The sequence below is a fragment of the Apostichopus japonicus genome, chromosome 9 (genome assembly GCF_037975245.1).
Source record: "Apostichopus japonicus isolate 1M-3 chromosome 9, ASM3797524v1, whole genome shotgun sequence".
NCBI lineage: Eukaryota > Metazoa > Echinodermata > Holothuroidea > Aspidochirotida > Stichopodidae > Apostichopus > Apostichopus japonicus.
The window spans coordinates 9,408,651-9,434,460 of NC_092569.1; the positions used below are offsets into that span (position 1 = coordinate 9,408,651).

The 25,810-nt window shown below is 36.4% G+C and overlaps 1 protein-coding gene across 2 annotated transcripts; it reads left to right on the plus strand.

Annotated features, from left to right (window-relative positions):
- Window positions 1-937: 937 nt before the first annotated feature.
- Window positions 938-21,855, plus strand: LOC139973886 (uncharacterized). 2 transcript variants are annotated; one of them, XM_071980772.1, is made up of 6 exons: window positions 938-1,074; window positions 7,550-7,812; window positions 11,078-11,131; window positions 12,279-12,377; window positions 12,890-13,009; window positions 18,538-21,855. In XM_071980772.1, the coding sequence occupies exons 2-6, from the start codon at window positions 7,573-7,575 to the stop codon at window positions 18,679-18,681; spliced, it is 657 nt and encodes a 218-aa protein (XP_071836873.1). In that variant the 5' UTR covers window positions 938-1,074; window positions 7,550-7,572; the 3' UTR covers window positions 18,682-21,855. The 2 variants fall into 2 exon arrangements, with proteins under 2 accessions (XP_071836873.1, XP_071836872.1); XM_071980771.1 differs by lacking the exon at window positions 938-1,074 and adding an exon at window positions 1,470-2,238.
- The last annotated feature ends 3,955 nt before the right edge of the window (window positions 21,856-25,810 follow it).

Genomic DNA, 25,810 nt, shown 5'->3' on the forward strand with positions numbered 1-25,810 from the left:
AATTCTAGAATCCTTGACTGATGTAGGTAGACCTCTATGGGAGAAACCTATATTGGAGAATGGGGGATAGATACGGATTAAAGAATTTACAGAGAAGAGGTGAGGGAAGGAGGTCCTCCGGTACCCTTGACACCAGCGCCCCGCTCAAAAAAATAGACGTCAAATAATAAACATTCTGAATATTTATACAATAAATTAGGTGCATAATTGGATTTAAACTCAAGTTTTTGATTTTGCAGGCGTGGTTGAATAGAAGATGTATACCCGCAGCACTGTTCTTATTTTTTTCCAGAATAAAATTAAAAAAAAATTCCCCTGAATGAACTGTTTTACCCCGATTAACGATGAGGGTGGTGGGGCTATGTCCCACAACTCCCACCCAAATGTTGTAACTGTAATATTGTATCTTTGGGACTGATCTTCTGCCATGCAGTTTGAGGCCAATTGACTTATTTTGCTTAGAGAGATTCATTCTTTGCCCTGTCGAAATTGAAAAGAACATTAATTTAAGGACTGCTCAAGTAAATTAATGATACCAGGTCACTTTATCATCAAGGGGAATATAGTACCAATAGAGAAATGCTTGCCCCAAATACCGACGTTGTACCTGCTATGCCATAACCCATCGATATATGCAGGCTGTCTTACGAAATAGAACATGATGCGTTATTTCATGAGAAGATTAATGCAGTTAACACATATGGTACATGTTTCCTGTTTCTAGAATACTGTGGGTCACCCAATAACTGGTTCACGAACTTGTGAACTATCTTGGGTTGTTTGTAAAAGTGTGATAGTGATATATTCTTATTATTTATTCAACCATTGTATTCATTTTCAGATTGTTTACCAATTCCACGCAATACCACCAGGATATTGTGATGTAGAAAGTTCAAGAGGGCTTTCAAGTGCAGTAAATATGATCACTATTATATGTAAAAGCCATATAATCATCACGAACAACGTCATTTCCTATTAACAGGTCTTCCTTTACACTTCCACAATAAACGTGTGAGTTAACAACTTGTTAAATTGTTAGGCTTACTAAAGACATTTTGTGTCTTCAAGACTGAGGTAGGTGATCTAAGTATTTGTAAGGAATATTGTTTTGTTCATTCTGGTATTCAATAATATGTATTTACATATACAACCATTGGTTATGGAGTACCGGTGTTCTGTTTAGCTTTCCGGTTGATATAACTCCATTACATCAATACGAATAAAGCTAAGGGTTATCATGAGGTCGGAATATTGTTTCACCTTTTCGAACAATACTGGTCCTGTTTGGTGACGTATTTGCCTTTTTCTAGAAAACAATCATTATAATATATAACTCGAAGTCAGTTGGGAATACTGAAGTCCGATTTCGGAAAATTCATATAAACATATATAACAGTCATGATCCACAAATCTCACTAAACTGTATACATGCTTTATTGAAATTATAGAATATATGTTATTATTATATTTGTGTTTGATGTTGCAAAGCATTGCAGTAGGAATTAATGTACACGACTATTTAATCAACTTGATAAGTATGCTAATTTAATTATATTTGTGTCCATTGATAAGTGTTACACAAACTAAGACATACTCAAAAGGAACTGTATAAAGTGTAAAATTAAAGCAATAATCCCACCATTCTAGACAGCATATAACTCCACGCAATAATACACACTGCGAAATAATATGTCCTCATAGTAAGTTAACTGCGTAATTACATTGCGCTAGTTGCAATCTATGTTCCGCCTTAGCCAGTTTTCAATAACAGGTGAAGTAAAGTTCACAGAACAATATGCTAAATGAATATGTAAACGTTAAGATGCCGGCAAATGTAAAGGTTTTGTACTGCAACTAATTTATTATCTTTTTTAGCCAGTTTTCAATAGCAGGTTATGTAATGCTTCACAGAGTATAATATACTAAATATCTATGGAGATAGTCTCTTTAGTGTCAACACCAGTTTATCATCGTATTAATGTTGCTGGATTAACCGGACGTTACATGAATGATATGCCCTTTTTTGGAAGATGTACTTCGATGTAGATCTAACTTTTCATTTCCTTGAGCGTTCCATACAAACAGTTTTACTACTATATGTAAAAGCCATATGATCATCACGAACAAAGTCATTTCCTATTGAAAGGTCTTTCTTTTCACTTCCACAATAAACGTGTGAGTTAACAACTTGTTAAATTGTTAGGCCTACTAAAGAAATTTTGTGCCTTCAAGACTAAGGTAGGTGATCTAAGTATTTGTAAGGAATATTGTTTTGTTCATTCTGGTATTCAATAATATGTATGTACATATTTAACCATTGGTTATGGAGTACCGGTGTTCTGTTTAGCTTTCCGGTTGATATAACTCCATTACATCAATACGAATAAAGCTAAGGGTTATCATGAGGTCGGAATATTGTTTCACTTTTTTCGAACAATACTGGTACTGTTTGGTGACGTATTTGCCTTTTTCTAGAAAACAATCATTATAATATATAACTCGAAGTCAGTTGGGAATACTGAAGTCCGATTTCGGAAAATTCATATAAACATATATAACAGTCATGATCCACAAATCTCACTAAACTGTATACATGCTTTATTGAAATTATAGAATATATGTTATTATTATATTTTTGTTTGATGTTGCAAAGCATTGCAGTAGGAATTAATGTACACGACTATTTAATAAACTTTGATAAGTATACTAATTTAATTATATTTGTGTCCATTGATAAGTGTTACACAAACTAAGACATACTCAGAAGGAACTGTATAAAGTGTAAAATTAAAGCAATGATCCCACCATTCTAGACAGCATTTAACTCCACGCCAGGCGCGTAGCCAGGATTTTTTTCATGGGGGTGTTTGGCTGGAGACTGACTTGAGGGAGGGGTCTAAGGGGAGGGGGTGTCCCCTCCCGTTTGGCGAAAAAATGGAATTTTAAGGCCTCTAGATGCAAAATGGTGCAATGTTTGAGCTCAAATCATGCAAAAGAATATTGATAATTATTTTGTGGAATAATTCTATTCACATCAGAAAAATGTAATCCTATATAGACTCAATTATTGATGCAAGGAAAATGCGAACCTAAAAGAGATACCTTTCTCAATATATATAATGTACAAGCAACTAGGTTCAACTTCAACTCAAAAGTTTGAACTGTAAGAAGGATAATTTGGGGAATCAGAGATAAAAAGATCAAGGGAATTGCGGACCTATAGAGTTCCCCTTCGTTTGGACTGTACAAGTATGTTGACAAGCAAACTGGGAACCCAAAGAGTTAACGGTACTCTCACATCATTGATTTTGGCATATTTGGTATCACGGTTCTCTTAGAGTCTCACTAAAAGTAAAGCTAAAATCCCATTAGTGTGATAATTTAGAGTTTGTATAAGTTGGGCGTATACTGTAACGTGAGTCGTGACGATAGAGAAATTGTTACAGACGAAAGTCCAATCTTCTCGGCTTCTTCGCCAAGTCAGTAAGAATGACATCTGCGCTGACAGCAGTGGCGTAAGAAGGTACTTTTGAGTGGGGGCTGAAGACTGATGGCCGGCCTGGGGGAGGGGTCTAAGGGGAGGGGTGTCCCCTCCTCTACGGATTTTTTTTTTTGCATTTCCAGGTGGCCTCAGATGCAAGTTGGTGCAATATAGCACACTTCAACACCCACTCCATTTTGTAAATAATTTTGTATTTTCACCTGGCTTTATAGATGCAATTTGGTGCTCCAAATGAGATTTTTTTACTGCCAAAATGTTCTCAGCAATGAGGGAAGCGGGAATAGCATAAATGAGTAAAATGACGAATGTTGTTATCATTTATTGAGAAATGAAAAAGGGGTTTTCTGACTTGCGAAGCGGGGGGGGGGGGAACGGAATGATACCTCCACCCCACCATATTTTTCACTGGGGGCTATCGCCCCCCCCCCCTCGCCCCGGTTCCTACGCCCTTAGCTGACAGGAACATCTCTGTGGATATTCAACAACGCTAGCCCATTTAGACGTTCTTGGCGGTTTTTCTGCCTTCTTTTCTTTCATGAAAAAAGAATGGAGGGTGGTCTTTTGTCGCTTTTTGTCACTCATTTTGTCTCGCAATATTCAAGCTGTGCGCTATCTAGGAAATCGGCACTAGCGGCTCATAGTACGTATGAAGCCTATATGATGTTCGTGACCTTTGAGCTATATATATCCGGTAGCTACAACGTTATTGTGCATGGCGATGCACCTGTTACGACATCGCTATGACTCACTATGAGTTTCCTGCCCGCTGCTTGAACTTATCGCATAGTAGAGGGTACTCAACCTGAACGGTTTGACCTATATATATATATATATATATATATATATATATATATATATATATATATATATATACATAAATAAATATATATATATATATATATATATATATATATATACAGTACAAAGTGCATCGTTGTAAGGAGGATTGGAAGAGACTCGAGTGAGGCCCGGAGGAGGGTGCGATAATTATCACTAGCGTATCTCTCCAAGTCACTGGTGTTTTCTGCATATATTTGTGGGGGCACTTGGGCCATGGGGGGTGTTTGAACACCCAAAACACCCCCTTGGCTACGCGCGTGGAGTCCACGCAATAATACACACTGCGAAATAATATGTCCTCATATTAAGTTAACTGCGTAATTACATTGCGCCAGTTGTAATCTATGTTCCGCCTTAGCCAGTTTTTATTAACAGGTGAAGTAAAGTTCACAGTATAATATGCTAAATAAATATGGAAACGTTGAGGTGCCGGCAAATGTAAAGGTTTTGTACTGCAACTGAGTTATTATCTTTTTTAGCCAGTGTTCAATAGCAGGTTATGTAATGCTTCACAGAGTATAATATACTAAATATCTATGGAAACGTTGAAGTGCCGGTGTGACAGTACAGAGTATCCCCCTGCACATTTAGTCCGGTCGGACATTATCTGCTGAAAGTTGTGTCCCCCCCCCCTCCTTCACAGCAAGTATAGTCCAGCCGGACGAAATGTCCTGGCACAAAATATCCGCAAATACTTCATAGTATATATGTCCCGCATAAAATCATGGCAATTCGACATTCAAGAGGCAACTATTCATTATATCAATCATAAAAGCAGATGCATACCTAGTTTGATGGTACAGGAAATTAATGAGATGTTTTGCGTTGCTACAAAACAAAACAAAAAAACTATAAAAAAAGAAAAATTAACAAGGCTTCCATCTGCTATTTCATCCTCCGTATATGTTGCATGTTGTATTCGGCCACTACATTGCGTTCATAGTCACCTTTACAGAGGGAGAGATCGCATAAACCTAACTTCCTCCCCAACAGAGGGCGGGTACAGGATAGGGCAGGCAACAACCACAACAAATAATAGTTGCAGAGGTAAAAGATTACGAACCTAAAGAATTTAAAACTTCATTGTAGCCGTGTTTCCTTAACACACAGCGGGTAAGATTTAGCAATTATGGTAAATGTACTTTATATGTCTACGAGACTTGCCTAGCCAACATGAAATTTCATCCGTGCATGTAGTTCATTATAGGACGGGAACCGATGGAGTTACATTCTAAACGAAATCGGCAATTATGTATACAACACTCAGGCCTATACACAGAATTGTGAGTGCGAAGAGGGGGGTGATTTGGGATGGTAATTTATCGATTTGTGTCCTGGAGAGTAGTCTTGTTAAGTCCGTGACACGATATGTGATGAACTCTAAAATATTTCATTTGCTAGTAACAACCCTGAGGTAGCTGGAAGATACTTCACTGACCTTGAAAATGTCATCACTGTCCCCACCCTCTCCGTACAGGCCTGACACCCATTTCTTTACTTTCATTACCACTTTATTGTTTACGTACTTACACTTCCTGTGCTTTTCACTCTACCATCGAGCCAAGGTTTTCTCTCTTGGCAAAACGATGGAAGGGTCGTGCCCCCCCAACCTCAAGACCATAACCTCGTTGCGATGGCCTTGCGTTAAGCAAATATTCATTCGTATAGACAAATGGTATTTGAACCCAGCCAATTTCAGCGATAAAGGATCGTTGATTCTAATGATGACATATTTCGTCATGGACAAAAAGTGGTTCAAATACGAACGTATATGTAATAAGGCTTTAGGCTCTACATCCCCATAAAAAATGGCACGGTGTCTTTTCCTAATGAAAGCAATGTTTCTGAAAAGGGCAGCAATACTTGTATTCTATCAACAATGTCAGCCACCACCTCCCTCCCTTATTCAAACACCTCTACTGATTCATTTATCATCAATTTACAGCCAATATGTTCAATTCGTTTGGAAACACTTTATCCCCTAAGAAAAAGCTGCAAACATCAAAGAAACAAAAAACAAGCCAAGATAACAAAAAGAACAAAACGAATAGGACAGAGTAGGTTGCAATATGCTAGATTTGTTTGTCTCATCATGTTTCTCACACTTTAAATACGTCATTCTTGTAGAGATAGGTTTGTTCAAAGAAAGTAAATGAAGTGAAAATCAAAACATGAAATTGGAAGATAGTCACAAATATCATATTGTGAATCAATATCAGCCTGGACAAAGAGTAGTTAAGACCTCCAGGAAAGTACTTTTTGAAAACGTCTAGCAATTATAGTGGCCAGAACTTACGGCTATACAGACTACTTTTAAATAATTAATTTTCCCAGACAGAGAGACTTTAACTAAACTTGAACTTTCCTTCATGTTGTGGACAACCTGTAAAATTACAACAGCTGGAGAATTTACCTGTTTCCACAATCCACTAACAGGAATGCTATGGAGACCTGTTCGTGAACAGGACAACGATGCTTTGATCTCTTGGCACATCTTGCAACGTTTTACATACCATACACGTTGATAGTTTTCCACAGAATTTAGGCATAATCTTTTCTCTAGAAATTCATGATCAAGGAGATATCATGTTTTCTTGCAAGAAAAAAATGGGCTACAGAATTGGTAGTTTTAGCTGAAGTGTCACTGAAATTTAATTTCAATCTATATCAGTATCTGAAAATAGAAAATTCCCATTAATGTACATACTACACGGCCACTACTTTGGTCTAGATTTGTTTAGTAAGTTTTCTTCCGCAGTAAGGTTGGCCTATAGAGAATATGGCATACCTAAAATAGGTACTATCAGGCCTTCAAAATACCACCAGCGTACAACCGATTATAATTTACCATAAGCCATTGCTTGAGTTTTTGCGAATGAGTTTTTTACAACTAAACACAAGTGGTAAAAGAATATCATTTGTGCACCAATCAGGCCTAGAGGCCTAGTAATATATATATATATATATATATATATATATATATATATATATATATATATATATATATATATATACAGGCCTGTAGGTGATATGATGTTAATCTTTATTAATTTAATTTATATCTGCTATACTACTTGCTAGACTTCGAATTCTATAATATCACTGGGCGTTAGCTGTATTTGATGTATTATGACAAACATTAAAAAGTTCTACAAGTACAAGCAATATCTGATTCAGTGAACCAAGATTTTATGATTATCTTTCTAGACATAAACGGTTGTTCTACAAACATGGCTCAATTACCTAACTTTCGACAAGTCTTTCCTTTGAATCATCAACCCGCTGTACAGCAACAGGTCCCTCAAAATGTTGGTGACCTCAAAGGATCAGATCTTCGGCTTGCAACGGGAACCATAATTATTCTTTGTGGCGTTCTTGAAATTATCATCGCTTCTTATTTAATATCTTTGGGTGACAGTCTCCATTGTCCATATTATGATCGCGTGGGCTGGGGACTCTGGAATGGTGCGGTAAGTGCACTTTTAAAAATATCACCTACTTCATGTAATTCGCTTTTTCGGTTTACCGTCCGTTTTGTTAGTTTCTATTAAGAATTTTGATTCTTGATAATTGTTAAGATGCTATATAACAGCTTTCATTCCAACGAACTCAGTTGAATATGTGTCACTTATATATGAGCTTATTTCTACCATACTGTTAACTGTTCGACGATATTCAATGCTACTGGAATGCTACTGGGGGCACCAATATAAAATATATCATGGAAGATGAAACATCCTCATATCAAACTCATTTAGGTCACTTTATTTGAATCTTATTTTATCGTACATTCGTTTCATTGCAAACATAGTTTCAGCCTAAATTACATCGACTGTTAAAACCAAACTCTGGCCCTTAATAATTCTGTCTTCAAAACATATTCACAAAATTTAGCAACATTTATCAATTGCTTTATCACCATCAATAAGTTTGCACAAGAGTAATTCCTCTATACTTTCATTTTGCTGCTGTGTCGGTCTGTTGTTAACATGGTATGTTAACAAATGATGAGCTCTGGCAACACATGACTGCTTCTTGCATGTTGTTTATGCACTTTCTGTGACAAGGAACGGAGTGAAGGATTACCTTACGGTACTTACTGGTATAAGATGACTCATCGCCTCGAAACATTAAAACAAAATAAACTTGATGGTTGTTTAATGATAAGGGAGAAAGATTTAGCTTTTGGAATGTATGTCTCACCACGTTATGCAAACAAAGTATCCAATCATACCTGAAAGGTTTAGAATTAAAATATGGAGTAGACTTGACATGACTTTCAACACAGGTTTGGTTTACGTGCAGGCCATATTAAAGTAGGGAGGGGGAAAATGTCGATCAAGGAGCCCATTCGAGAAACCCAGTGGCTGATGCCATGCTCTAATATCGTATGACTAGATACAACAGCCTGTATATAAGCTGTACAATATTACTGTATATTGAGGACTATTGGTTAAGACTTACATTGCTGCATATATTTAACAAACTGACTCATGCTCACACAAGTTAGCAGCATATCATAGTTTCACACCAAAGGGACTTGGCGCTGAAATTTGTGGTACTTTTAATGCCCGGTTGTTTATAAGAAATCATCAAATTTGAGCATAGTTAGTAGAAAATACTGCATCAAAAAATCTAGTATTGCAAACCCTCGTTAATGTTTGAACAAACTGGAAACAGGCAGGTTGTGAGGTAAAACTAGTAACATACAAAAGTAGCACCTGGTTGACTCAAGATTTCCAGGAACCGGGAGATATATGTTTCATGAATTTAGCTCCTAGTAAGTTCTTTATTCTCATCCTTGGTGCCAACTATGTTAACTTCAGGGAAACTTTTAATTCATAACTAGTGCAAGATATTTTAGCATAGGGAATAGCCCCAGGATCATACACTTACTTCACTGATGGCAACCATGGATTAAGGACAGCAAATTTGGGGCTAGGCTACAGTAAGGTTAGGGTTCCGTGTCCGTTGCGTTACAGTGTGTGATACCAGGCTAGGCTGTTCCTACTAGGCTAGCCTGCACAATAAAGCGTAGCCTACAGTGTATTGTTACACAGTGTAGAGTATAGCCTAACAATTAACAATCATGAGTCAGGCAACAACTTCTATGATCATCGTGTATACTGTTAGTGGCGTTCCTTTCAAGACCCACCTCCTAACTTTCATTAGCAGCAGAATCTTCCAGCACGACTGGATTGTGATGTCGTGATGTTGTTTTAAACGAACAGAGTAAGAATCGAATCTGGCTTCAAAATTATCTTAAGATGATGCCTCAAGTGATCCTGACACGAGTCTTGCTATAGTGATAGAAACCGAACTTATTTTCATCGGTACCTATGACAGGAAGCCATTCCCACTGTGCCGGTGCCTTGAGAGGGTTGGTTATTAAAATATTTACTCTTCTCCGGTGGTTTTGTAGGTTTACTAGAACAACCGTTAGCCTGGCACATAAGTATTTTCCTTGCATTCACACATTGCGAGACAGTGTTGTTTACCCATCAGAGTGCGTCCATGACGTCAGCGAAAACGGGTCTTGAACATTTATGAGCCGGTCTCATGCGTTTCGAACACAAAATTGGTCATCTTTGTTCATGTGTAACGGAAAATTTCAGTAAAATTAAGCTGAATGCAAATTTTAGATTGTTTGTAAGGTGCTGTGCTGTACTAACGCAAGAATCCGTTAGATTATTCTTTTAAATAGGGCGTTATAATCGCCACTACCCTGCCTAATTTTGATCAAAGTAAACTATCAGTGTAGGTTGATGCTTTTGAGTGAGCTGTTCGTTGCTGCAAGCGAGAAGCCGGAAGTAGCGTCTATGTATGTGGTATAGTTCTGTGGTTGTGACAAGTTAAAAAGTCCACAGTTTGTGTTGACTGAGGTAAACCTCAGTGTGAGCACTGTACTGATATTCGATACAAGCGTAGCCTGCTTGGTAAAGTAGGTAGCTATTAATTATTGATTGTGGGCTTTTGAGTAACGGTACAGGTTTGGGGAAAAACCTTTCTATTACTAATCATCCATGCAATCCATGGCATCTATTATTATAATGGTTTGATACGTTCTCATGACCTCGTACTAACCTAAGGATACCTTTGATGTATGATCACACAATTGATACAACTATTGTTAAATCGTGTTGTATATAAACAATATATATATATATATATATACTATGCGTAGGCGTATACATATTGAAGATAACTGATGTCATCAGGCAGTTTTTAGTCACCTATATAAAGGGTGCATTTATTGTCATATTTACGCGAACGTAAACCATAACACCAGCTCCAAAATCTTCTCCAATCAATAAATTCATGATAAATACTACTGCAATGATCAGACCCTAGCTTAGGTCAAACATATATATATGCATACATACAAACATATATGAATACACACACGAACTAGACGTCCCCTCTAAATATAAATATATAATGTGGTAGATGTTGAGACGGTCGATGTCCTACCCTAACTCTAAAGCTTAAATGCCCTTAAGTAAACAAGATGACCTAACTGAGAAAAAATGTCTCGCAACAATTCCTGCTGCATTCACCTACTGGCGATAATATATTATAAGCGTCACAGTTGTGGGTAGGGGTTTGCTGCCCTGTGGGGCAGAACTGATGGTAACCTTCGGTGTTCTTCACCTTTAATATCTACCAACAATTGTTAAAAACTAATATCACTGCTGTTTGATTTTTTGCTATTCCTATGATTTCCATTCTTTGCAGTTCGCCATAATAACAGGATCTTTCGGACTTGCCAGTACACGAGAGAAAAGCATCGTAAGTTTTCACCTATGACCAAAACGCTAATATAGCTACCAGATGTAGTCATAATTTTATTAACATTGGGAATTACATGACAGCGTTACATCAATGATGTTGTGGATGTTGTATTTCTACTATGACGTGTTTGTTTGGATATTGCTACAAGTTATAGTACAATATGCATGGTTGCGCATTACAATATAGAGAGGTTCATGATTTATTGAAGTTGTGTGAAGATTCAGCCATACTTTTCTAAATATCTCTTATTTACTGATTTCATTATTGACGTCAGTTGTGGGGGGGGGGGGAACAAGTAATCTAACCTCTACACTCACTTGCCGTATCAAAGTTGGTATAAAGCCTACCACCCAACCTTTTGAATGTTTCCTTTGTAACTTCTTATTTTGACTAATCGTGATTATCCCGTATCCAACAAATAAAGCTAAAACACTCAGGAGGTATCTAGATCAAGGCTCAACTGAACGACTGGTTCACGCTTTTGTTACCTCCTATCTGGATTACTGCAACAGTTTGTTTGTGAATTTGCCAGTTTCTCATATAGCTCCCCTTCGGAGAATTCAAAACGCTGATGCGCGCCTAGTCTAACTCACTAAAAAGTTTGATCACATCTCTCCTGTACTCCGTTCATTGCATTGGCTTCCCATCTCTCAGCGCATCCAGCTTAAGATCCTACTTCTCACATACAAAGTGATCAACGGGCTTGGCCCTTAATATATCACAGACCTTCTTACTCCTTTGCGTCGGTCAACTACAGCTTCGCTTCGCTCTTCCAATCATGCGCATTTGCAATTAACTCCTGGTCAACGTACTCGCACTCGTTATGGCGATCGTGCCTTTTCTGTCGCTGCGCCTTCTCTTTGAAACAAACTTCCATGTCTCGTTCGTGACTCTTCCTCCCTTTGTATTTTAAGAGACAACCTAAAACATTTCTGTTTGATTCCTAGATTCTTTATTTTTTCCTTGATTTCCTTTGTCTCTTTCCTACTTTGTAAAGCGATTTGAAACGCTGTATTTAGCGCTATATAAGTGTAATTTATTATTATTATTCAAACATCATCAGTTATCAGAGCAATATTCAACTCGTATCTAAGATTATAGATATCATTATTGTCTTTAACATACATTATTTTACTTTTCACAGGTGATCACTTTTAAGATTCTTGCCATCATTGCAACACTAATATGTGGGTTATGCCTTGGATTTCAGGCGACTATAACTGCATGTAATGGAGATGCTAACGTAAGGACCAAGGAAACATTATATATTATTCAAACAAATAGAAATCATACGAACATTTTATTTTCTTTACACGAAAGGTTGCTATTGACATCATTTTGCAATAGCTATAGTATATATTATTTATATAGTGATTCTCAACTACGCCATCGTCTCGTTTTATCAGGATAGGTAAAGTTGTGTTCATCCTTGCATTAAATGAAAATATTTCAGATCAATATGGTTCAATAATGTAAATGAAAAAGTATTTATTGTTCACATTCCTCTAACCTGAATTATGGTAAAGCATCGTCTTGAAACAGCTGAAGTTTATATGAAGTGTCTTGTATGAGCCATGACGTTAAAGTCAATGTTCAAACTAAATCACTGATGTTTGTATGGTCAAAGGTTAATTAATAACAAAGGATGTTCGCCATGTGATTTGTGATGAAACTGTTGATTACATATTACAACCGTTTTCAGGTTGATACATGCCTAGTATTTTATATTTGCCTTTTGCTTCTCAATTTTACTAGGGTATTGGTCGATTCCTCTTGTACATCATAATTTGCAGTTCGTTTGGACTGCAATTCTTGGCTTGCATAATCGCAGCTAGTGCCACGTGTTTTAGAAATGGAGTACCCCAACATCAAGTGGTAAGTTTCCAACCCAGCTGCCAAGTGACATGTAATCTATTTCAATTAAACTTGCAGTACTAAAATTCATGTTTATGCAACAAACAAAAATACCAATCATGAGGGCCGAGGATCCTTTGAAAAGTCCGATTAACACTGAGTACCGGCCTCTTGTTGACGATTCGTTTCTCCGATTATTCTATCTAGCTTTCTGCCTACTTTTTGCCTAGACCCTGACTTGCCAGTTTGTTCCTCCGAGGAGCGTTCTTTCTCTTTCGTCATTATGCAAACCAGTCAAATCCTCATCTTCGCTTGTCTCTGGTTCAATCATATATAGTCGAATCCAACAACCCCCACCAACCCTCTTCTCCACCCACCCACCCCACGTGTTTCAGCAGTGTAAACACAAAGAGAGTATACACAATATACACATAATGTACGTAGCATATACGCACGCATGGAAAGCCGTTTTAACATTTAATAAGGAATTTCAGATATCTCGAAATAATTTCAGATATCTTAAAATAAATTACAGATATCTCCAATTTATTTAAGATATCTACAAATAATTGCAGATATCTTAAAATCAATTTCAGATACCTCGAAATACCAGAAAATTTTAGATATCTGTAATTGAATTCGAGATATCCCAAATTAAATTCGAGATATCTGAAAATGAATTCAAAATATCTGCAATTCTATTTCAGATATCTAAAATAGAATTACAGATATCTCGAATTCACTTTCAGATATCTGAAAATTATCGATTAAATGTTAAAATGGCTTTCCATACGTGTCATTTTAACATTTAATCGGGAATTTATGCATATGCATTTCAGATATTTGGAATTCAATTGCAGATATCTCGAATTTAATTTCAGATATCTCGAATTAGAATTGCAGATATCTCGAATTCAATTTCAGATATCTGAAATAGAATTGCACATATCTCGAATACAGTTGCAGATATCTCGAATTCAATTTTAGATATCTGAAATAGAATTTCAGATTTATCGAATTAAATTACAGATATCTCGAATTCAATTTTAGATATCTGAAATAGAATTTCAGATTTATCGAATTCAATTACAGATATCTCGAATTCAATTTTAGATATCTGAAATAGAATTTCAGATTTATCGAATTCAATTACAGATATCTCGAATTCAATTTTAGATATCTGAACTAGAATTTCAGATTTGTCGAATTCAATTACAGATATCTCGAATTCAATTTCAGATATCTGAAAAGTACCGATTAAATTTTAAAATGGCTTTCCATACGTGCCATTTTAACATTTAATAGGGAATTTCTGCATATGCATTTCAGATATCTGACTTTCAATTGCAGATATCTCGAAATCAATTCAGATATCTCGAATTAAATTTAAGATATCTCGAATTTAATTTTAGATATCTGAAATAGAAGTTTAGATAGCTAAAATAATAAACAATTCAAGATATCTAAAATTCCCGATTAAATGTTAAAATTGCTTTCCATACGCACGACTTGTTCTTCGGGCCGGTCCAATAGTGCAGAGTCAGTACACAAGTAGTGACGTCATTCATTTACTACTTTTCCCTGTCAGTAGTTGTCAAGCCGATTTTCATGCAACATTTATCGATTGTGACGAAAATGTGTACCACTTTATGCACAAATGATCCATGTTGAATACTAAAGTATATCACGTGCTCACTGAGAGCCAATCAGAATCGAGGAAATAATTTCAGTGTCAGTTCAGTTTGGGAAAACACATGTCTACATCTTTCTTGATTGATTCATAAATTAATGAAATTTAAGCAGCATCCCTTCAACAACTTTTCTGTAATGGTTTGTTGTAAGAGAGCTGTTTTTGCTTGGTTCACTAAAATTTGCATGTATGCTATATTGTGTTTTAGCTTCAGTTTTATTGAGCTTGTGCGCCGGCCTGCGAATATTATTTTTTTCCCAAACTGAACTGACGCTGAAATTATTTCATCATTCTGATTGGCTCTCAGCGAGCCAATGAGTTTCCGTATAGGTTTCCGTACGTATAGTTTATAAGGCTATACACAACTAGTTAACAAGTCAAAAGACACAGACATATCGTCAAATGCCTTATTTGTGTACATTCACTGGCTGGCACACACTCACTCGCCGTATTCATGGCCACTGCACATTCGACTAGGCCTATCATGATTCATTGACTGAATACATTTTGAATTTATGATTATAAAACTAAAAGTATCCCCACATGTACTCCAAGTAACTCCAGATGTACACAAACAACTCGTACATATGCACATCGGCTACATGTATACAATTACAAATGCACTGTTTAATTGTGTTGTATGCACACAGTACAATAGGCTACATTACATGTGTTGTGTAGAGCGGAGTCAAGCGAGTAAACAAACGATCGAGGACTGCCTATAATGGGCGCAGTAGTTGGGAATAGTTGCTTCATTGTGTTAAGAGCACTTTATACTTTCGTTCATATATACCTACCAAAAGTTCTGGAAAGTTGCTAATGTGAATATCTTAAGTTTGTTCGTGTTGATCATACTGATATCGAAAGAGTATGGAGGGATCCATGTTGAATACTAAAGTATATCACGTGCTCGCTGAGAGCCAATCAGAATCGAGGAAATAATTTCAGCGTCAGTTCAGTTTGAGAAAACTATATTCACCGCCGGCCTAGTTGCGTTACAAGAATAATTACGTAGTAAAGTAAAAGTTCTATTTTCAACCCTTTCTGGGCCAAAACGCATGAGCTGTGTTCATCCTACCATGTCAGTATTCCAAATTAAATTATGAACAGTTGATGCTATACATGTCGTTTTGGTCTTTAAAAAACATATATGTGCACTCAGTGTACAACTGACGTGTTACAAAGATTCTAGAAGTTTATTCATCCGCTGATCAATCAAACATGTAAAAGTAATCCCACCTGCCGTCTTGATGATGCAGCTGTACGGCTTAAAACATTCGGTGATGACGTGAGGAGCTCGTGACGAGTTTCTCTGTGGTTCATATTTTTAATTGGCTGAGTGGTGTTAGAATTAATAAGTAAGGCCTGTAATACACTTCTAACGGTATATTGTAGGCTAAATGAGACTCATTGCCGATTTGAACAGTCTTGTATCTGAATCAACCACTACAACAACTTTGAAACTGGAATTTATACATATTAGGAGGCATTTTGTGTCGAAACACTATTCTAAGCTTGATTTATCACACTAAGCATGAAAGCCAAACTATCAGTCTGTAGGCCAACGTGATTGTTGAACTTTGAATGAGCTACTATGCTAATTTAAAATTTTGAACGATGTTTCTCCCGTTTAGAATTTGATGCTGTTCTTTAGAGTTTTCTTCGTTCCATCAGTATGTATACACCACATGGTAGAGAAGGAAGAGTCAGTGAGGAGGTCTTCATGTTGCATATTCGAAAAGTGTGCGTTGCAAGTATACACGTGTCAGCAATACTGGGTCTTGAACTCCTTCAATTAGAATGTAGCCGAACCTCACACCTTGTGGGTTTATATGCGTACATGCATTTATATTTTTTGCCCCATTACCGTTAACATCATAACTGAATATTCATAGACCAGATGTTACAAATCTGATGAGACTGTAAGTATAAGGATGGAATATCAGAAGTTCAATAAGGTTGACAGTGGTATGTGTAAATCTAGCCCGCGAAGCCAATGAATTTTAACGATGAGGGTAAATGCCCGCATGTATGATGCACTACTTGATCTGTTTCGATGGTTTTTGTGTGGGTGGTGTAAAGGTTAGAACTACAAAAATAACAGTTGCTAATATAAAAATGACATCAAAACCAGAGTACTATACAAGAAATAGTCTATATAGCTGCAATTTTTTTGACAATTGTGTTGTTAACATCTGCCAACCTCAACCCCGATGAGCGTCAAGCTGGGAATTTCCCTGTGTTGTTCATGTGATGCTACATCTGTTGTGACGATTCACGCCATACTCTTAAAGACCAGAGGCCTGCTTTTATAACTTTTAAGCCAGTCCTTTTGTAACATAATTTGCATCTAGATAGCGTTGTTATCTAAAAAATCCACGATACAAGGTCAATTAATGCCAATGGTCAAATTGGTGACAGTTATGCAAAAAATATATGCAGCAACTGTTTAAGGGTAGATGAAATTTGCATGATTTGCGTTCTTTTTCAAGTTTCCATAACTTTACAATGAAGTAGAGCATGTTGCAAGAGTTGTCTGATCAACCAAACATAAGTAAATAGTAAAGGGCACATAGCCCTTACAATTGACATTATGCATTGATCCGTGTATTGCCTTTTTGTCACATCCCTACACGTCGTGTACTGGGGATGAGATATTGCATTTTATCGACCATTCTGTGAAACATTGGTACTAAAATTGCTGCCAACCTTACACCCCTTGAGGTACTCTACTGAAACTTGGAAGATTAGTTTGACTGAATCTGGGGTATCATGGGGTGACACAAGAAATCAAATAGGTTTTTCACAGACTACTTCTTAATCATGCATAATGGTAAAATAATAAAAGTTCAGAGGTCAAAGGTCAAAGGACAATTAACCGACAAACAACAGGTTGGTCATTGGATGCGTATACGAAATGACAAGATAGCCCAAACCCTAAAACACAAGAAGGATATCAGGGGGTTTATGCCCATACAGTTGACTAATTAATGAAATATTTAAAGGTCAAAGATCAAAGGAGGTGGAAGGACAAATTTATGCGGAACGCGTTTCGTATAATATTCCTTAACCGTAAACACGACAGAGTTCAAGCTGTGGGTATGAAGCCTACTTCTGTGTCGGACGTAGTGTGTCACGTGACTTATGATTTCATAAGGTATAGGTCATATGTGAAATGTCAATTAACCATTTTGGCCATAACAATTGCATTCTAAGTTGCTGAAGCCCTCAAACCATGAGGTGTATCAGACTCTGCGCATTTATAACGCATTAATGACAAGGATCACATTTTCACATTTTCACACATTCACAGGTCATATTTGTGTGATTTATGACGTCCATGGCCAAACGTCAGATGTAAAATAACCAAAACATTAATTAATGTAAACACGAAAGGTCACTGGATGGTCAATGGCCAATGGAGGCAAATGGATCAAAACTGGCCGTATTCAGTCACAGTTTTATTCCGGTATCTGTTTTTTAATGCTTAGCAAAATTAATGCAAATTATAACTTGGAGGAAAACTTATATCATACTTTTGCTATTGTGCACATGTCAAATTATATGAAAGTTACAAACCAGGTAGGAATGATTTGCTTGAATGAATGTTTGAAGTGTATTAAAATGTAATACATAAAAGAGATCATTACAAATCTTCATGTTTCTCCAACTTTGTGTGTCATAGTAATAACCTCATACTTGATCAGACACCCAAATATTTGGATGAGATCTGTAACTCCATGATGTACCTGCTTGTTTTCTGTTGTGTTTTGTTCACTTGTTTTTTCTGGGGGTTTTGAGGGTGTAATAGTGAGTGTTTCCTTGAAAGGATAATGTAATAATTTTACCTTTCTTACAGATTACTAACCCAAGGCAGGCTAACGTAGCAAGTCCATATACAGGTGTAGTTAATATGGCCATGCAACCAGCTCCAGTCAACGGTGGCAGTGTTAATGACGACCCTCCATCCTACCAGGTCGCTATTACTCAGCCTTACATCTAAGAACAATTTTGAAAACAAACGTTATATGCGCCTTTACACAGAAAGACACACACTGATAATTATTTCTTAAATTTTGCATTACTCTTGTCAATGTCAATCCGAGCCTCACATTCACTGTATGGTGAACCACTGTGAGTTTTGTAATATATAATTGATAAGTTACCAAAAGATTAGCTTGTTAAAAGTTTTAATCTTTTCTTATAAAATTGATATTATTAGCTTATCAACAACGAAAGTGCAGTAATTTAAGTACTATTATCTGCATTTCGAAATAGGGGAAGGGAGGGTGAAGAGGGTTTTGGGATAATCAACTGCTAATAGTATCCCTGTTTTTTTGTCGTCGCACTCTGAGATGTGATTTCCAAATTGGTACATTATAACATTTTTGCAATTCCTATAATACCGTTTTAGTTTCTATTGAATGGTTCAACAGTTTATTGAGCCGTTGTCTTTCTTAAATGCAGCGCTGTATGTTATGTTTGTATCCATAGCAAAGAAAGGAAATATTCGATACAAAAGCAGGGAAATGACAGTGATATCATTGTGTAATCGGTGACGGGAGATATAACAAAACGTGTTATTAAGTTAATTGTATGACGATACCATTTACGTTAGGTAACCGTACATGAAGTCTTGTACTTTTGAGTTCTGAAAGACGTGTAACGTGAGTAGAACGTATTTCAACACGTTCTATATTTGCAGATTGAAGCGCATTACATTCCATGCGTTCAGTACAACTGACATTACACAATAAGGGCTAAAGTGAAAATACTGAACCTTTCTTTGAGTGTGTCGTCATTTAAGATACACTTACCAATTGGGATCTTCAGCCACGCCCTAAATTAAAAGAGGGCTCTGTCATATCGGTCCATTCTAGTGCCGCGAAACTTCACAAGTTACAGTCTCTAAAAATCACTCAGAATATTTTGGTCCGTTCTTATTTTTTTGGCAGACTGAACCACATTACATCCCATGTGTTCAGAACCAGGGAAACAGACAAGAAAGGTTAATTGAAGAGCTTTAAAAAGTTTGTAGTGATATGTAAACAGTATAGATCACGCGCATTATGTCCCAAAAGTCGTATCTACATCTCAGTTAGGATTTATATGACAGCACCCTCGGTAAAATCGTTGAAGATCCCCATTACGTGTGCAATAGCTATACATATGTTCACACCATTTGATCTGGTTATTACGTTTAGAAAAATTGACTGTCCAAGTTCTCTGCAGTTAGAAGTTCATCAAATTGTATCTTTTTTGAAGAAATATTATTTTCTCCTGTGGTTATAAATTGGACAATTGTTTAAAGAATTTAAAGACACAAGTACCCGAATGCCATCATCTGTTCTGCTGTTGCCAGATGCACTTACAAAACATCAGAAAATTTAAAAAGAAATCAATTCTTTGCGATACAAGATGCTATGAGGATGTGGTTTTCGCCAAACGATTCCGACAATTTTAGATATAGGGATATGTTCTGTTAAGATAATGTAACCATCATCAAATAAAGATAAAAAATAAATCCACGCTGTTGATTGAAGACCTTATCTCTCAACATATTGTCTTACACTCGAGATATTGTTGATTGACTGACTAAACCCTCCTTTTATACTCTAGGATATGGATCACCGTAGTTGTGTGTGATATAAAATATTAAATTGTCCTTCAAAAAGTTGACCTTCCTATTATAATCTTCTATTTGCTTGACAGCAACATGCAACTTATTTATATGATTCTCGTAAGAAGCACATTCCGGGTATTGGCCTTGAACACAAACTAGACCAAAAAAAAAGTTTTTTTTTCACAGAGGAACGATAGTATCAACCTTGAACCTATTAACCAACTCCACTTGCTTACATATTGGCGCTTCGATTGGGTTATATCCTTAAAAAGACAGTAAAAGTGAGGTAAACCAGTATTTGACCAATACGGTTTAACATTGCAACTGGTTACACTACCTCCACACAGTGAAAGCTCGAATATCTATCGCAATGATATCAGGAACACCAGGCTCATGACTGTGTATCTATGTGTGTACATGAGACAAAAGAAATTCCTGTCACCTACAGTCAAACAATATATAGATCAACACTCATCCGTTGTCCAGATAAAGGGATTAAGTAAGGGAAATGTCATCGGCTGTAGTTAATACAATATAAAACAAGTTCGTGTGCACTTGTAGTTCATTCAGACTGAGGATTTGAACAAAGGAATCATAAATATACCCATATGTCATTTGAAAAGAATCACCACCTTCAGAAGAATTACATTGGTTATGTTGCTTTCTTATGATTGTGTCAATATTATTGTGTAGTCACCAAAGTGTGATATGAAAGACTATTTTCATCCACAAAGTATACTAATACAGTATATGCAAAGTTTTGTCTGGAATTTGCACTTCAATATAGGTGAGCTTCAGTGGAGAGATTTCAGATTTCTCTCCAGTCACTTAGAGATACTAAGATTCGATACTTTCAGTTTCGCTTTATACATTGTATTTTAGGTACTAATTATTTACTTTTTTTTAATGAATAAGGAGGATAATCCACGGTGTGCGTTCTGTGGTGAAAGAGATGAAACGTTAGTTCATTTATTTTGGGAGTGTAATGTTACCTTCAACTTCAATTTAAATGTTGAGCAGAAAATATTAAGTAGACAATTTGTTTTCTCTAAGCAAGATATATGTTTTGTTTATCGTCTTCAAGTAAAACGCCCTATGAATTTCCTTATCTTTCATATGAAGTATTATATTTATCAGGAAAAAATGAACTGTGGTATTCCAAATACAAATGCATTCTTCAATAAGTTTAAATTCTTACTAAAAGGTGGAGAAATATCTTCATTAGTGCGAAACTCGCTCTCCCATTTCTTACAATAACCTTTACGCAACATTTTCTAGTTGTTCTTCTCTTTTTGATGTTTAGGTTTTCGGAGTCACTATTTATTTGTCCTGATTCAGTTATACCTTGATTAGCGTGGGAATGTTTATTATTTATTTCGAAATTGGTATTACTTTAATATACTTGGTTAATCGATCACTTTATTTTTCACAATTATGGTCGCTATTTAAGAAATAGCTATTGTTTATTTACGAAAATGGAAAAACAAAATTGTACATTGAATTCAAAGTTTGAATAAAAGATGGCAGAAAAAAGATGATTTTTTTTTTGTCTGTCCTCAGCTGCCTTGCGTGATCAATCATGGGTAGGATAAAAAATAAGCTATACACATCATCACAAAGCATAACCATTTGAAAGCCCCATATACTCATATTACACCATCTCAAAGTATTTTCAACAGTGATGGCAGACGTTATTCGACTCCTCACCCCACACACACACACACAAACAAAACTAGATCATATCATCGGGTAACTGAACGAAACTGCAAATGTTTGCAGCACAGTCCCTGTATCATAAATACCCATTCTGTTGTGGGTAACCCGTGGCAGAAGCTACTAAATGGCCAATCACTTCTCCCTGCCACTTATAACTGAGCCAGAGATCTGCTCACTCAACGAGTTACCGGATGGAAGAGCCACGGGTATGGTTCATTACCACTATCAGACATTTTCTGTGGTGTGGTACACATACCAGAAACCTGTAAGACGTCACCCGCCACAATCCCCCCTCCCCAAATTACCAGAGAAGCCAACGAATAACCCCATCAACTGATAAATATGCAGCATATCACCATGTAGCATACAGGACTATTGCCAGACATTTTCTATGCTAGAGTATACGCATGCTAGGAGTCTTATTTAGCAACACCCCATTTGCCCTGATTCCATCCACTGAGCTACATCAACACAGTGAATAACTGAATTTAACGTATTGCAAACTGTTCAGCTTACCAACAAGGAGTATTGGTGATCGTCGCCAGAAATTTAGTGTGGTTGGGTACCCCTTTCAGACGTTCCTAATTCCTTATTGCCACTCACTGCCCTGGACCTTTCCCTAATCCATTGTATACACAAATAATTCTGGTACATGCATTGATATGCTACTCAAATGACTGGTAGGGAAACTCTGCATTTCCCCGGTATATGGATATAGGTCTGACTGTCTACGAAGACAACCCACAAACTATGCATGGGTCGCGAAACAATCCTACTATAGGTCGCGGGATTTCTCCAAACGTCGAACATTCTATTTACAGTTTTCAGAGATCAAATTTGTATAAGTTCGTGGTCCAAGGTAGCTTTCACCCATTCGCGAATCGATTCTGAGGGTAGGAGTCTGTTTGGTTGGCATGGTTTAGTCCTCGTGGAAGATCATTGGCCTAAACGTTTGCTGACCATTGTTCATACAGTAACCAGCTGTAAATATAGCGTTTAACGTCACGCTGGTCTAGTTCAGTTTTATGTTGAAGGAGGTGTGGACGTTTATGGGCTTCTGGCACGGGTACCCACCATAGAAAGGTAAAAAGACCATTTATGATGCATGTGACTATGTTGGAAAGTCTTAGAGTAAAAGTTTGATGAGTTACTCAATGCTTTGATGTAGTTCATTTGGATTGGGGAGGGGTGGGGGCGGATATATGTAGGTAGATCCATCACACCATTTTTCTTTGGAGGGGGATAATTTTAGGAACCCTATTACCACATACACCACAGGAATCTCGGCAGACGTCCAGTTCTTCTTAATTTGATATATTGTAATCGTGAGCTCTTTACAAAGAAACCTACAGGTGGACGTATAACTGCATTCATAGTCTATAGTCAGAGACGTACACATGATTTCAATATCATGTACAATCATTCGTTCATTCCCTGTTTAGTTGCTTACATCATTTTGGAAACAGTTTGGGAACCAAGATTTGCTCAATTCCATGACTAAATCACTATAGACTTAAAAGGAGCCAAACGTTTGTAGTAAAATAGATCTCTTAGCCACGAGTGCGTGGTTTACATTTAATGCATGTGTTACAGGACACATTAATAGCTATATACACACACTAACAACCCAAGCTATAATTGCACACGCAAGCAAGGTCGAAACGTTCTTATCGTGACGTATCATGCATTAACCTGCAAACTTGATTCAGCAAAGTTTTGAACTTGGAGAACCCTTTTATCTCTATGAACGAAGTGTAGGACAGTATATTCCACAGCAGAAATTATTCACATTTACTTTGCCGATGCAGACACTGATTTATTCAGTTATCATTATATATTTTTTTTAAGTCAGGTAACTGATCGGTAAAGGGCTGATCCAATGTCTCAATCTATGACCCTCTACTCAGTTAAAACGTTATGTAGTGTATCAAACAACAATGCCTTACAATATTCAATATTATTATATTATTTACAAAGGAACGGTGAGAATTTTTGCTTCACTTCATTAAAAAAAAGTAGTTAAATATGAATGCAGGTATATAAACATACGCTTTAATACGACATAAAACACCAGCTCTAAATGAAAAAGGATAACAATAATTGACTTCAAATATATTTCTAGACTACCAATCGCTCTCTTATCAAAAAAAGACGTTTGGTAACGATTTTATGTAGTATAATAGGCATATATTATTATGGAACAACTCAACATTGACCATTTCTTATCGCAACAAACATTGTATGTTAACGGTATGAACGCGTAATGGATTTTTCATTCGGCAAGATCTGATGAGGCAGAAAGTCATTCAGCGGTATCAAAACAATTGTCACATATTGTGATACAAGGCTGTATGTCATTCTTTAATATATTTTGCCACGCCCCTATGAGGATTAAATCCACTTCCTTATTATTCGGCATTGACGGTTCGTTGGTTGAGATAGAAATTGTTAATCTCTGCCAATGAACGATTTAACTCCTTAAAACTTCTTAAACGCTGGAAAATATAAAGTTCACCGTCGGCGCCAAACATTAATTGATGAATGTTTTGTTGTAATTTAGTTACCATCTGAGTTATGTTCTTTCACATATTGGCAGAAGAACAATGTTGTTGCCTGAACATTTTGCCAAATTAAGCATTGCATTAGGTCATTTTAGTTCATGTTTGATCGGATATACTTTACTGAAATTGTGGTATGATTCCTAATGAACAGCAAATCTTGTTGTATGTTTTTCAATATTTATGTGCATTGTGTACAGTGCTATAAATAAATGCATGCGTTATCAAGTGCAGTTCGATTATTTAAAAAATATCAAACTTTAGAACTGAATATTGTTCAAAACATTCATGTCCTTCATCTGCTGTTACTTGTAAATATTGTTATTGTTGTTTTATTCAGAAATATATACATCCACACCAGTACATCTAAGGACTGTTTCGCTGCTTTTCGAAGGTGATCCTTGCCCAAATTTTTTTTAAGTTGTTTCTAGAAGCCTGAGTAATAAATTAATTTATTAAAATTTGAAAAGTTATGCAGCTTGTACGTCCGAGCTATTTCCACAAAATGTAAGTTTAGATTAGATTTATAAACTTTTTCCCTGCTGGTGAACATTCGTTATAATATACATGAATTCCACGTTCTTTGTTACTATAGCCGACAAAGCTGTAGTGTCCACAGTTGTTCTCGTCCTTTCCTTTGCTCTCGGATGCTTCGTTGTTATCGGAGTTTCACGGCTTTCACAAATGTAATCTCTTCTGATTGGGACGTTTGACTTAATGTTGAAGCTTCTCGTCAACTATATTAGCTTAGGGGTGCTCACATATTTTTTCTTTTATATATATATATTTTATGGCCAAGAACCTTGGAAACTATTACCATATCCCTTCAAATATACAATCTCTCCTATTAAATATAAAACATATTTTCCCTGCGTAAATGATGGTAAGATGGAAAAATTAGGTTATAATCTTTGAAACACGTTATATATAAACTGGTTATTGTCTGTTGCCATTTATGGCAAGACACAGTGGTATAATAAATGGCACAACAATCTGTTGTGGGTCGGGAACTGCTGGGTCCTGTTGGTATTCAATCACACATACTTTGTTTTGTTCCTCCCACAAAAATTAGAGAACGGTGGTAAACTTCTACAATAAATCATGTTATTGGCCTTTATCGTACTAGATTGGCATATATTCGTTTAGAATGTTCTTTCGAATAAGTTTTTATTTGAAAGAAAGAAATATTGCGTGATTCAGAATCCTGGTGACTTTCAGAAATACCATGAGGTCGA

Coding starts and splice junctions, on each gene's coding strand:
- LOC139973886 (XM_071980772.1), top strand. CDS start 7,573: ATGGCTCAATTACCTAACTTTCGACAAGTCTTTCCTTTGAATCATCAA. Junction 11,132..12,278: donor GTACACGAGAGAAAAGCATC/GTAAGTTTTCAC, acceptor TACTTTTCACAG/GTGATCACTTTTAAGATTCT. Junction 13,010..18,537: donor GAGTACCCCAACATCAAGTG/GTAAGTTTCCAA, acceptor CCTTTCTTACAG/ATTACTAACCCAAGGCAGGC.